This window comes from Sinohyriopsis cumingii, chromosome 10 (genome assembly GCF_028554795.1).
Source record: "Sinohyriopsis cumingii isolate HCF-2022 chromosome 10, ASM2855479v2, whole genome shotgun sequence".
In the NCBI taxonomy this organism is placed as follows: Eukaryota; Metazoa; Mollusca; class Bivalvia; order Unionida; family Unionidae; genus Sinohyriopsis; species Sinohyriopsis cumingii.
This window is the reverse complement of record NC_142970.1, coordinates 761,516-776,323: the sequence shown is the minus strand read 5'-3', so window position 1 is coordinate 776,323 and position 14,808 is coordinate 761,516. Positions and strand designations below refer to the sequence as shown.

Genomic DNA, 14,808 nt, shown 5'->3' with positions numbered 1-14,808 from the left:
TGTCAATTAAAATATGCCTATTTCTGTTTTAGAGTGTGACTATTGCTGGTGCACAGTGCAATGTCAATTAAAATATGCTTATTTCTGTTTTAGAGTGTGACTATTGCTGGTGCACAGTGCAGTGTCAATTAAAATATGCCTATTTCTGTTTTAGAGTGTGACTATTGCTGGTGCACAGTGCAATGTCAATTAAAATATGCCTATTTCTGTTTTAGAGTGTGACTATTGCTGGTGCACAGTGCAATGTCAATTAAAATATGCCTATTTCTGTTTTAGAGTGTGACTATTGCTGGTGCACAGCACAATGTCAATTAAAGCATGCCTATTTCTGTTTTAGAGTGTGACTATTGCTGGTGCACAGTGTAATGTCAATTAAAATATGCCTATTTCTGCATTATAGATGTTAATTCAAGCTTTTATTTCTTTCTGTTCAAAACAAATTAATAACCACGTTTGTTTGCCGAGGGAACAGCTTGAGTTTGATTTTGCAGCTTTCTGTTTTTGGATGACTACAAGTCATGTTATGTAGCAAGCCATACTGAAGTGAAGGCTTTCACTTGAACCAAGCCACTAAAATGTAACATTTTATTTGGTGCTGAACTATTTAATTTATAGTGAACTGTAAACCAAAGCTTTAATTATGTGTGGATCAAGTTGGTGACTGACAGTGATGCAAGTGGAATTGTGTTACTTAGTCCAGTTTTCCTCATACCCTTCTCACCCCATTTGAGATATTTTTACATTTAAGTGTGGGGTCAGAGCCATTGGTTGGAATTCTCCAGCCTTGTTGGTATGAAGTACTGGTAGGTGTACAACCCTAGTGGGATCATGAATTGTTACTGATGAAAATGCATATGTAAGAAAGAATATCTAAATTTTGTATGGCTGGATTGTAGAGCCATAAGGTTGGAATTCACATCCACCTGGAGAAGCCAGACAGCTGATGCATTAAGCACTTGTCAGCAATGTTTTTATTGGCATCATGTGACTACCATTCGCATGTGCTCAGTTTGATGTATCTGGTTTTCAGCAGGTTGCTGCATCATCAGGTTTCTGTTCATTCTCAGAATAAATATGTTTAGAATTGAGTATGCTTTACTTCTTTTTACAAGCATTTCCTTGATAATTTTTTGTACAACAATATTGGAAAGATGTTAATTGTTCATATCATGTAACTATTGGGCCTGTTATCTTATGGACATGTAGGCGAACCTTTCAGCCATTCTGATTTTGCCACAAGTCTTATGGAAATGATCCTTGGATATGGGTTTTTATATTAGATTCAGTGGAGTTGGTCAAAGAACCAGACTAACTTGACAGGAGTACCTCAGAGGCTTTAAATAGCATGTTTTTTTGTGATGCAGAAATGTCTGCATGATCAGGCTCTTGCTTATTTTCTTTATTTAAAAAAATGGCTTCCATCATGATATATTTTCAGGATGAAATGGACAATAAACTTCTTAAAATGTGTTAATATTACAGAAAAGTAAAAAGCAATATTCAGATTTTGGGGTGTCAAAAGCTGGAAGAACAATTAGTGGACATCATGTGCTTATTTGGTTATGTCTCTTCTTCAGAAAGATGGCGGCCTGCACCACAGCGTGTGAAAATAATTTTTTTTAAAGGATTATGTCAAGTTGAGAGATGGCACGAAGTCATTGAGCTCTGTAGGGTTTGAAACTGAAATTTGTGAAACTGTACTGGAAGTAATTAGTTGAGCACAATGTTTACTGTTGCATTAGTCTTGAATCATACTTCTCCATTTTTAAATTCATGTTTTACGGTGTGACAGTAGCAGTAATTTTGCTGTATATATGGTTGTTTAAATTTGATCGACCCACTGTCAATCACCTTCCCTATGCCACCGCTATGCAGAGACACATTTATTTCATTTCCTTTTTATAAAGTACAACAGTTTTTCCAGCTTTATGCATTTGTACCTGTAAATCTGGTCTTAGACCAACTTTTCCAGCCTTGCTGGTATGAAGTACTGGTAGGTGCACAACCGTAGTGGGATCATGATTTGTTTCTGATGAAAATGCATATGTAAGACAAGAAAATCTAAATTTTGTATGGCTCATCTGAATGGACAGAAAATGTCGGATTACATGAGATCGGGCAGTAGTATTTGAAGAACTGAATCAGATGCAAAAACCACCAAATATGTTGAAACTAGCTGACTGGACAGACAAAAATTCTTATGCCAAAGTTGTTTTCAACTCCCTGGGAGATAACATGATTAGGTTATGAGACTGCAGGTAATTGTGTGTAAGAAACTGAAATAGGTACAACAATTAACCAAGGTGTTGAAACCAGCTGTCTGGGCAGACATCACAAATTCTTTGGCTTTAGCCATTTTATACTCCACTGAAAATGTAATGATGTAAACATTTTTATCAAGGATTTAATGTTCATATATTCCTGGATGTTCATAGGTATTGAGTTTCATGGTTTGGTGGAAAAGTCTATTTTTTTAGGTACTTGAATTGCAGGTGTCTTCGTGTCTCTACAGAATGTTTCTTGAGCCTTTAGATATGTCGTTTAATGCATCATTGAAAGCCAGGAAAATTGGTATCCACAAATAATAATTAATTTACCAAACTTGAGCAAATTGGAGCATGAAATGTAGACCACAATGATATAGTTTTGTTAAAAACAAAATTGTACTCGTGACATAAATGGACTGTTTTATATCATTTTTAAGGCACTGTAAACTGTTGCCAATGATGATAAAAGCTTAATACATGATTATCTGTGATACATGATTAGTCTTGCTGAGGCAACAGTCAAGAATTTAAGACATTTCACCAAAATGATGATACTTCATTACTTTTTGATATTGAAGGTCTCAATGGAAATTTTTGGCACTGCTGCACATTGATATTAGGAGGAAGGTTGGGCATTATGAAATGTGCACACAAGACAAGAAAATCTGAATTTCATATGGCTGGATTGCAGAGCTTAGTCTGAATGTATGGTACATGGACAGATCATCATAGCAGATTACATGACTGTGGATAGTATTTGAAAAACTGAATCAAAACCAAACATTAACAGATGTGTTGAAAACATAATATTTCAGTCTAGAATTTAATGTTCATGAGTTCAATTTTCATTAATTGGTGAAAGTCTATTTTCATAGTTACTTAAATTTGTGGAACGTGTCCTAGTGTTCTGAATGAAAGTTTATCGTTTCTTGGGTCTTTAAATTTGTGGTTTTGTTGTGACCATCAAGTCCAGTGAAATTTATACTCCTCAAATCATAATGACTTCAAAATAACCTGAGCAGATAAATGAAGCATAAAGTGCAGATCACAATGATGTTGTTTTGTCTAAAATTGTACTGTTTATGATGTAACAGGTAACATCGTGTCCTGTTACAAATTGTTTCTAGCTAAGGTCCATTGGTCACCTCTTTTCCAGTGAACTTAAGCATATGTTGCTAATCAAAACACGTTTTGAAACAAATGCCCTCTTATGGATAAAAGTGTTCTTGCCCGTAGCATGTAAACACTATTAACCACTGGATGCATGTTGGTTGTTCAACATGGCAGCTTCCATTTTATTTCCACATGGCTCGACTCCAAAGAAAAATTCAAGTGTAAAAGGTTTAAAATGGAGAAACTGACTTTTTGATATGTTGTTGTCTCTAATGGCCACAGTGATTATTCCCAGAAATCATCTTTGGTAAATGTAAGGAGCAATATGATCAGATCAGTTTCTTTCAGGCAGAGTGAAGTGGTATATAATATTTCAGCTAGGGATGATTTAGAATGAAGTGGATTGACAACCCTTGGCTAGGGAGGATGCAGTTACAGGACATCTGGCAATAGTGTCCAAACAAAAATATAGGAAAGAACAATTCTGTTGGTTACCAGTTTGATTGAAAAGAATTTCAGGACATGTATATATTTATCAATTCTGTTTTACATGCAGCAGATGGTTAAAAGGAGATATTTTTTTCAGTCATTTGCTGCGATGTCAGCTGAGTTTATATGGCCCCTGGTCCAGATTGTATTATCAAGTGTCTGTAAACAATTGCTCTTTCCTTCTTCTCATGAACCATGAGACTGATTTCACCTGGACATGGTATAGAGCATCCTGGCATATAAAACTCACACATTTATAAAAATGATGTTGATCTGCCATCAGATTCGACCATTCTTACTAAAAGTAGAAAAACCTTCATTTGACTTTTTCAAAAGCTTTTAACTGATTCAGATCAATATTCGACAGCCTTCTCACATGAAGACCATTCAGTTTTGTACAAAAGATGCCAAAGCACCATCAAATATGACTACTGTTACTGAAGTGTGTGTGTTTGATTAAGATTTTTTTATGTAGCTTTAGCAATTTTTCAGTTGTATTGCTACGATATCTACTGTGTGACAGTTTATAGTGATGTTTAGCACTGGGGCATCATAGCACAGACATGTAACATCATGTCCCACCCAATCACATTATCCTTACACCGGAATGACCAGTCCTAGCACTAATTTCTTAAAATGCTAAGCACCAAGTGAGGCAGCAGCTAGTACCATTTTTATGTCTTTGGTATGACTTGGCCACGGTTCAAACCTGTGACCTCCTGCATCAAAGGCAGATGCTATAACCACTAGGTCACTGGAGCAGTCTGCTGTTACTGAAGAGACAGGAAGATTGTACAACTTTTTCTGAGTAATTTCTTAAGTTGCTTTGCAGATTTGTACAAAAATGCCTTTCCTTCTTCAAAAGTGACTACCATTACTAGAAGGAGACAAACATCTACACAGCTTTATCTTTAAAAAATAAATGCTTAACAGAATTTCACCAAGATACAAAGTATCATTTGTGTAGTGAACTATTAAACAAATGATGCTGATGTGTTAAGAATGATGATGTTTTCATATGATATTAAATCAAGAACACTGAAGAGATTTAAACAAATAGCTACCTACTTACTGCCCAAGATATGTTGGCCAGCTGCTCTTGTACTTGGCTTTTAGGCAGATATCAGTCTTGTTTTGAAGTTGCACTATTATTGATCTTTTGTTTATATTCTATAGCAATTAAATTTTTCTTCAGTAGAGATCACAGCTTAAATTCAATGTTTCTATTTGCAGCTGATCTAGCCCTTCTGCAGCCCCATGTTGGTCACATGATTTCCTTCATTGAACACATTGCTCTGGATGAGGATCATAGTGACAGTAACATTGCAGCTTGCTGTGGACTGATAGGGTAGAGCAATATTTCATAGTCTAAAAAATGTATCTGTAGTCGTTCTGTGGATGGCTAAAATGACTGATTGTTATGCTCTTACCTCGCTATGTGAATTCACGTGTCCATCCATCTGTAGTAGTCTTGTTAATGTGGCCAGTGCCAAAGTGTTAAATGAATTGCCATGACTTTTGGTAAATATTCTGGTCATCACCTGAGGAGGTGAATATCAATGAATCACTTTCCTTCTACAAGTTGTATCAGCTCACCTTTCAGTATTTGATGATCAGATGAGTTTTTCACATGATCCTGCATTGTGCATTTTCTCAGAAACTACTGGACCAAATATTGGTACATTGTATCCTGGCATGAAAGTTGTCATATTTATACAAATTATACTTACCCATCGTCATATATGACTGCCACTGCTCACAATTTTAAAACCCATGAAATAACTGCTGAATTGAATTTGACCAAACCTGATAGAAAGCACCATGGCATAAAGACCTGTCAGACTTGTAAATTACATCAATCCACCATCAAATATGGCCACTTTTGCTAAAAAGAGAATTTTTTTTAAAACTTGTAAAAAGGACAGCTGAACAGAATTGTTACCAAATTAGAGTGAAAACATTCTGGCAAAGAGGATTTCACATTTTATATAAATTCCATGTTTGTAGACCAAAGGTCCTACCATACAAATTGAAGTGGGTGGGGCCATTTGCAGTGCACCCATCACTGATGGCTCTTGCATTAATGGATTGCACTTGTACGTGTTTTACATTTCCTTTAAACTCTTTTCTGTATGTTAATCACAGTGTTTGGTTTATGTGAAATGATAAATAAGAAACAAAATTTGATCAGATTGCTTAGTGTGAGAAATTGTTGCATAGAATGGCCAACATCTGACCATTTAATTGATCTATCCGTCCAGGCATACAACCATCTAAGAAATATGCCATTGGTATATTCTAACATGCTATGGTACCATTTAATTAATCTATCCATCCAGGCATACAGCCATCTAAGAAATATATCATAGGTATATACTAACATGTTATGGTACAACTTAATTGATCTATACATCAAGGCGTATAGCTATCTAAGAAATAAGTCATAGGTATATTCCAAACTGTTTTGGTACCATTTAATTGATCTATCCATGCAGGCATATACAACCATCTAAGAAATATGCCAAAGGTATAAACTAACATATTATGGTTCACTTCCAGGGACCTGTGCACTGCCTTTGGAGCTAGCATATTGCCTTTTGTGGATAAAGAGCCCATCTCCAGCCTGCTGACCAAAGGACGAAGATCCAAATCCAATAAGAGTAAAACACTTGCTACCTGGGCTACAAAGGAAATAAGGAAGCTGAAAAATGCTTCCTCATGGTAGGTTCCATTACTTAGGTCCATTCTTATCAAAATCCAGTGAGGAGAAAAATATGAAGTAATCGTAGGACTGGTTGGTATGTCAAGCTGTATCAGCTTTCTTTTGTTTTCTTTCCATTTGTAAACTTGATAGATTGATGTAGCCATGTTTACAACTTGCACTTACAGATTATTAAATACAGTAAGATGCCATCGTGGAAAGTTGACCAATCATTTTTTTAAACCAAAAATTATGTTCTAGGTTTCTTCCCATTGGGTTGATTACATTCGTATTTGGAGGTGACCAGTGCTTTGCACACTAATTTGTATATCGATTGTTCATAAAAATCTCTGTATTTTGTTGCCCCCCTCAACATCTGAGACTGAATTTCACCTCCACTAGTGAAAATGCAGACCTGCCAACCCTTACAAATTTGCAGTGTCTTACTGAAATTGAGATAAAATTATAGACTTGGGTAATCACAGCAAAAAGTATGTAAATGTGATTGTTAAGGTCAGTTCCAGATATTGGCTTCTTGTGGTTTGGTCCAATTTTTTTAGACATTTGGACAATGCTTTTAGACATGGGCCCAGGGATGTTGACTTTTTAAAAAATCTCAGGCTCTGACTCAGTACCCTAAATTGCCCAAATTTTTAATATAATTTGCCAAACCAAATTGTAATTGCTGCACTTCATATATGTAAAGATGAAAACAAAATCATATTAGATTGACTTGTGTGTTTATTCAGGTCTCAAAATATTTGAATTAAAGCAATGTGTTCCTCCATGTCCTGAAGTCAGCCATTGTTTAATTGCTTTGTCATTGGCCTCCTTACTTTTGAGATCAGAAGTTTTTTATGTTCATAAGCATCAGAAGCTTGTCTTGCTTTATACAGTTTCTCTTTACTTTTTTTATCTTTTCCATAGCTACCAATTATATTTAACAAGTATTGCATTAAACTAGCATAAAGCAAAGGCAAGGGACAGCTTGATTATTATATTTTAAACTTGAAACATCTTGAACCATGCAATAACAGTGAAACAAGACCATTAACAAAAAAATCAAATTATACAAGGGTTTCTGCCAAGATAATTTTTTAGTTGATCTTTTCACTTGTATCTCACCTCTGCCAAAGGAGAGTCCATTTTTAATCAAACACTCAAAAGCCATCATGGCCATATTTGATGCCTTTATTACTTATAATATGCTAAAAATTATTTCACATTTGCCCTCCAAATTGCAGTAATAAAATACTTGGTTAACAGTTTGTTTTGTATACTTGCTAGCCTTAATCCCATTACTCAGCAGCACATCACTGCATCAGTTGCAACAATTAGAACAGCCCTGGTACTCACTAGACTGGTTCTAGCAGGTGTCTGTAATGCATATAAAAATGCAGAATGGCATTATGTTTTCCCTCCAGTAGAATTACATGTTAAACCCAAATGAGCACTAATTATAGAATTGCGATTATTTCTGTATGAACTGTAAGGAGAACTACTTTTCTAATACTGCCCACTTCTATAAATAGATTCACATTTACCGCATAATAAAAATACTGCCAGTGAAGGGCAATCCCAAGTGCTATAAAAAGCTACGTAACAGAAAACCCCAAACATGTATTACTACTCAATTAAGAATTGTTTTTTAATAATGCAACAACATAACATAACGAATAATTGAAATTTCAATTATAAGAGTTTTAACTTTTTTTCTTCTGAATTTAGCATGGTATAAACTGTCAGTTGCTGATTCACACAGCTTACATGATGCCTTTCGGGTGTTATTTGCTGTGTGAGTCGGCAACTGACAGTTTATACCACAATAAACTCAGAAAAAACAATGTTAAACTCTTAAATGACAAGTAGATGATCTTCATATGGATAAATACATTGTCCAGATCTGGGTTTTCATCTTCGCCTAAGTGAATTATGATAGGGAACCAGATTAACTATACATTGATAACTCATTGCTTTAAACCCGGCTATGTTGTCCATGCAAAATTGCCCACCCTATCAAGATTTTGCTTTCAATTGTGTTATCTGAGTATCTGTTGGTAAATCAACCTTGTAAAAAGTTGAAACTATGGTCACAAAAATACAAGAAAAGATTCAGATACCTGGTCATATTTAGAAAAATCTGGGTGACCGTTACACATATAGCATGTTTTGTCATGTGGACTTGAGCATTGCCCTCAGCAGGTGATACGAGTAGCATTACCATGTGAATTCTAAAAAAACAACCAGAATACATTCAATATGTATTGCCAGAAGGTAAACTATATGTATAAAGACTGAAGTCTTATTATGCAAAAGTTTGTTACATAGCTGTATCAGACTACACTTAAAAATTGTTTAGATGCATGATTTTTCATGTTATTGGTATCAAATAGATAGGACAGAAACTACTGCCATTGTATTACAACTCTGCAAGTCAGTTCACAAAGACATTGTAAATGATATTTCATCCCATCCTTTTTGTATAGCTGATTCTGTTTTTGTTAGAAAATTTGATCACACAAGGGATTATAACTGAATATCTCTTGTCAGTTCCAGCATTTGATGGAGCTTCTACTGAGGAAAATATTTTCACATTAGTAATGTTGGTTTGAACAAGAGAAATGTAGACAGTACAACATCTGTATTTTGAATTGGATAGTGCTTCATTGATAAGAGGTTGCACTAAAGTTGTGTTTGGACATATAACAATTGTAAATCCCTTATTCTAATGGATGTACATGCCATTTGCTACATTTACCATCAAAAAAATGGGGTGGATATACCAAGTTTTGATGACTTAGTGGGCATACAATATTATTTGGATATAATTGCAAAGATTGAGCTGCCTTGCAAAGTTCACCAATGAAATTTTAATTCATTCTTGAGGAATTCTACTTAGATTTTGAATGCAGAAACTCTCTCTTGTGAATTATTATGGAGCATAATTTGTTTGCAAGAAGCAGTTAAATGAAACTGAAAGCCAAAAGAATGCAGCATTGATGAAAGAGTGGACATCTTGTCAGTTGAAGAAAGTTACTATACATAAGGTTTTTCTATTATTTTCAGTACTTTTAATTGCTATTTAAGCAGCTACCGTACGATATTTCTTGCCAACGTATTGTATTTCATTGGAAGGGGTAGGCAAGTCAGTTTAATAATTATGTATAAAAAAGAACTTGCAATCAGCTGGATTGGAATTTTCTGCATCTTAATTTCTCTGTTATATCAGCAGTACTGCTTCAGTGGCCTAGTGGTTAGAACATCTGCCTCGGATGCAGGAGGTTGCAGGTTCAAACCCCTGGCTGAGTTGTATCAAAGAAATATAAAAAGGGTGCTAGCAACTGCCTTACTTGGTGTTCAGCATTAACCCTTTACCTCATAGAGCATAGTTACGAAGTGCAACGCGCTATAAATAGAACGCCTGTTACCTATTTGACTCCATACACATAGGCCTGCCTGTGAACTGTTAAGCAATATAGTGTATCTTACGTTTAACAGCAATTTTAACCATTTGACATATTTGGTACACATCTATTATATGTGGAAAAATTTAATAGTAAAGTCTGATTGTTACAGCTGTGTAATTATTTTTCACGGAAGAATTTGTATGTGCTTTAAAATCTTGAGAGAACCCATTCACTATCAGTGAGGCCGTGTGACCAACCGTAACTGCCATTTCTCATACTCGAAATTTACAAGTTTTTCATCTGCATCTACATCACTAAGTCATCTGAATTTGATAATTTATAAAAACTAATTGCTGCCTACATCAATATCAGAGCCTTTACCTAAGTTATTGAATCTTTCATAGTTGTGATTCTAATCATGAAAACTTCATAAGTACTGAATGAAATCCGCGACCGCCGTTTTGGAGAGTGGAGATTACGACCCAGTTACTCAGATGACCACATGATCTGACGTAATTATCATTCGCAGAAATGAATGTAGTATCTTCTAGGGGGTTTCCCCCGAAGGTGGTGCTATGAAAACCGACGTCAAAAGGCACTTCCATGCGACTGGAGTAGAAGCGTCAAAAGGAGCTTCTATGCAAATGCTGTAGAGGCGTCCAAAGACGCTTGCATGAGGTAAAGGGTTAAGAGGTTAGTGCTAGGACTGGTCAGCCTGGTGTCAGGATGATGTGACTGGGTGGGTCATGATGCTACATGTGTGGCATGATGCCCCAGTGCTAGACATCACTTTTAAACTGACATAACTGCAGACATTGTTAGCGATATGACTGAAAAATTGTTATAGCAACGTTAAAAATCCAAATCACACACACACTATGTTTATAACTGCATTTTCTGTTCCTGACATACTGTACATGAACGATAATTTTTTTGTACTTTAACGGATTTTCATTAAAATTCCTGATTCTATTTCTCCTGTTACATTTTTTGTTTAATCGACAAAGTAACAGGGATCACTGTGAATTTGTATACATCATTCTCTTACAGAGAACATTTAATTACATGTCTAAAAATATCTACGTTAGAGATAGACCACTATATGGTATATAATGGAATATTGGAGAGCATCTTGAAATGACCTGCTCTCTGATGCACTTCCCACAAACATCCTTGTAAGAGAAAAAAAAATTGCACTATGCAAGTTTTCAGAACTTTAAAACAAGTTGCTGTCAAGTATGGGAAACATTTGGAAAAAGAACACACAGTGAAACTGAGAAGGACAGTCCTGTTTCACATTGGGAGTAGGCTCTGGACAAAGCTGTTCCTTCTATCATGCTGAGCTCCTGCCCCCCTTTGTTGAAGTACTCTGCACTTTTACACATGTCAGGTCAGGTGTTGGAGGTGGAGTACACAAAGAGGATGAATGAGTACACAAATTTCACAACCCACATGTTCATAACCTCAAAGATACAGTAGTCACGTGATATTTAATATCCCATTTCAGATGTTGTAGAAAAAAATATTAAAAGAAAGTCACATGCTGGTAGTAATAAAAATACAAAATCGAAAGAATCCAAAATTATATATCCCCACAACAACTGCATGGGTTTTGTTTTCTCACCCATGTTACGAGAAATCTAGCTATTTTGCTAACCTTACTTTTATTATCTCAGTCTAGTCGTCTCAGTCAAGGTGTCCACATGCTCAGAACTACTTTTAAAAAAAGAAACAAAAAACAGTCAATCCATCTTTGAGAAAATACCATACAAAACATTTTGAGAGACACACACATGCACACAGTGTCAAGTTATTTGGTATTTTGTTAGTTTCACACAGCATGGTCAGTTTTATCCTACATGCAGGCCTAACCACACGAATGAGTGTTAAGTTTTTCTTTGTCCCTGACATAAAATTTAAGTGACGTCTTGGATGAATTATCAATTTAAAGAATAAAAAGGGAAATGACATAATTACTCATGACTGCTGAAGATTAAAGTAACTTGTATTGGGTAAGTATTGTTTTGTTTCAGTTCTTCACCTCTTGTATGAATATGAGGAATGAAAAAAAATGAATTAACTGTTTAATCCCTGGTCAAATCTGGATATTGTTCAGTTTTGGTCCATGGCAGGTGTTGTTTCCCAAGTCATTCAGTAGAGCTGACAAGTGAACCAGACTAACTTTACAGGATTACCTCAGATGCCAATGTTTTCATGCAGAATGCAGGCATGATGAAGCTTCTGCTTCTGTGTTGTAGCATTATCTAAAAATGTCATCCAACAATGAAAACACTTAGGAGGTGAAGGGACAATCAGTTTCAGAATGTTAAGCCAATCAAGACAAGTAAAACTAATCTTAAGATTCTTGGGCACTCGTAAAAAAGGCAGGAAAGACAATAATATACATGCCAACTGTTACTCTTTAGGTGTAATCATTACTTTTTTCACTTAATGATTTCTTAATGTTGCCTGTCTATGGATTATGCTTTTCCAGTAATTACAAATTAAAAAAGTAATAAGTTTTTGTCATTTATGTTATCGTCTCTTTAATTCCACTCATTGAGAATATTATAAAATGAGAGTATTCTAAAAAGAAAGGTGCTGCATAAGAAAAGCTCCAGAGCTAATTTTCTCATAAAACTACATGTATTTTCCAATTTAGGTGTCAACTTGTACAGTTTAACTGTAATTTGTACGTTTTTTTTACCTTTTTCGTCTGTATGGCCTTACAACCATTTTGTACAGTTTTTTCGTTTAAAAAAAATTAAATTTAAAACTTTTTTTCTTCGTTTCTTGTGCATCGGGGACATAATATTTTTTAGCACAAGAATTCAGTGAGACTAGGGTGGTCTGAAACAACCAATCAAATCATACTCAAAACCGTGCTTTATCTTTGATAATTAAATGAGTTCCATTCATGGTTCAACTCCAGTGTGTGAAGATCTTGTCATTTATCGCTCGGAGATTAGACGCTCACTCGGATTGCTAATATTGACTAACTACCTGTGTAGTAAGTATGTTTTCATATTTTATACATTATTATTTTTATTATTTATACTTATTTCTATCGAATGCGTAAAGTTTGCATCAATTTTCTTACTTTACATAGTGTGGCAATCATGTTGGTATAAACGTAATTCGTCCGACTTTTCTGTGTGGAGATAAAGTCAATTTATTAAAATTTTTAACAATATACTGATTAAAATTACTGATTTTAGCAACGGCATTTATTCGTGCTGTTAAAGTTTGAGTTAAGTTTGTCAGATAGGTAATGCAAACAGGAAGATGCATTGCCATAATGACGGACGTAGTACACATACTGAGTGACTCGAAAATATGTAATACTGCCAATTTATATGAAGTTTGTGACCAAAATCGGTACACCATATTGCAAATTCATAACTTTTCATACACCAGAAGCGCAATTTTAATAAAAACGATCAACAGCTTACAAGGTATAAACTTTCAGACTGCTATTTTGTCAGTTTTTTATTATTTCTAAATTTCTTTGTTTGGATTAGCCCCTGGCATAATATCTTGGGGTTTATAGGGGAAAATATAAATTTATAACATTTGTAATTGGGAGAACTTCCTCAATCACATGTCAAATCTAAAAAAAATTTAAGTATTTTTTATTTATTTATCTCTTCTAGTTGAAGTATTCCATTCATCAAATGGCTGAGCCTAACTCAAAGAAATGCAAGCTTGAAGACACTGTCTGAAGTCATGGCAGGTTTCAGGCTGATTGGATTAAAGTCTTCCCTGGCATTGTAGACGTATACAGTTTTGGATCTTCACATGCTTTTAGTAAAATATGTAGTAAAGACATTAAAGTGGCGGTGTCGAGCATATGTGATCTGGAGGAACACTTTACGACAGAACTGCATGAAAGAAATTTTGAAATGAAGAAGGGAGTATCCATCAAAAGCTTCTTTGCTTAGCCAAAGCAGGAAGATGATAGTGTTATAAGTAAAAAGAATGAAATAAAGTTAAAGAAATGTAAACAATTATGTAAATATGTGTCATAATAATTTGTGTATAGCATTTGTTGTTTTAAAACTGTTGATCTTATATAATGTATGTATACATTTTTTCATGTAAGGTTTTTATTGGTCTGGCGTACAGGTTTTCATCTCGAAGGGTTGACACCTATGCAGTCTGTACTTTTAAAGAAAATTGTGCCTTATATGAAGTGAAACAGTCTAGAAGGGTTTGACTTGTTGATGAAAATCTTCAGCAGATGGGTCTTTTTAAACTTGAAAACATATCCAATCAAAAAAAGGATAAATCAACACCACTTTAGAAATGTGTAAAGAAGAATATGGGTGATGCAATATACTTTTACTCATTTGAAATGCATGTGTTCCAAAGTTGACAATAGTAGTTTGTGATAATTCATTACACTTTATTAAAGACTGATGTAGTAATCAGAGAAATATTTACAGCCTTACTGAGAAGGTGTTGGTAGAGTTGGCAGGTCTGCTAAAGAAATAGGCATCATCCTAGAGCAGGGGTGCACAACCTTTTTTGGCCAAGGGCCAGATTGCATTTTCTAAGACCACTCGAGGGCCACAAACACTAATCTCTTTAATATAATTACTGTTCATGGACCAGATTTCTGTGTTGTTTTAATTTGCCCTGAGTGCCAGACGGAACACATTTGCAGGCTGAGGGTTGTGCACCCCAGTTATAGAGAGTCACACGCTCTCTGATAAGCCCTCCTCTTCTCAGTGTTACAGTAGGTTCCAGATTGAGCTTATTGCAGGAGCTTGGTGAGACAGGAAGAGAGATGCACCACCCTTCATAGGAAGGATAAAGATGGTGCCAAAAA

General features: G+C 35.2%; 1 protein-coding gene across 3 annotated transcripts in view; it reads left to right on the top strand.

Moving 5' to 3' along the window:
• LOC149789479 (importin subunit beta-1-like) overlaps positions 1-14,808 on the top strand; it is a 208,535-nt gene that overhangs the window by 182,186 nt on the left and 11,541 nt on the right. For 2 of the 3 annotated variants that reach the window (XM_089971493.1, XM_089971494.1), the window contains exons 22-23: positions 5,103-5,217; positions 6,429-6,590. In XM_089971493.1, coding sequence (XP_089827619.1) covers positions 5,103-5,217; positions 6,429-6,590 — 277 coding nt within the window. Of the gene's footprint in view, positions 1-5,102; positions 5,218-6,428; positions 6,595-14,808 lie in introns of those variants that run through there. The other variant, XM_089971491.1, reaches the window with a different exon arrangement.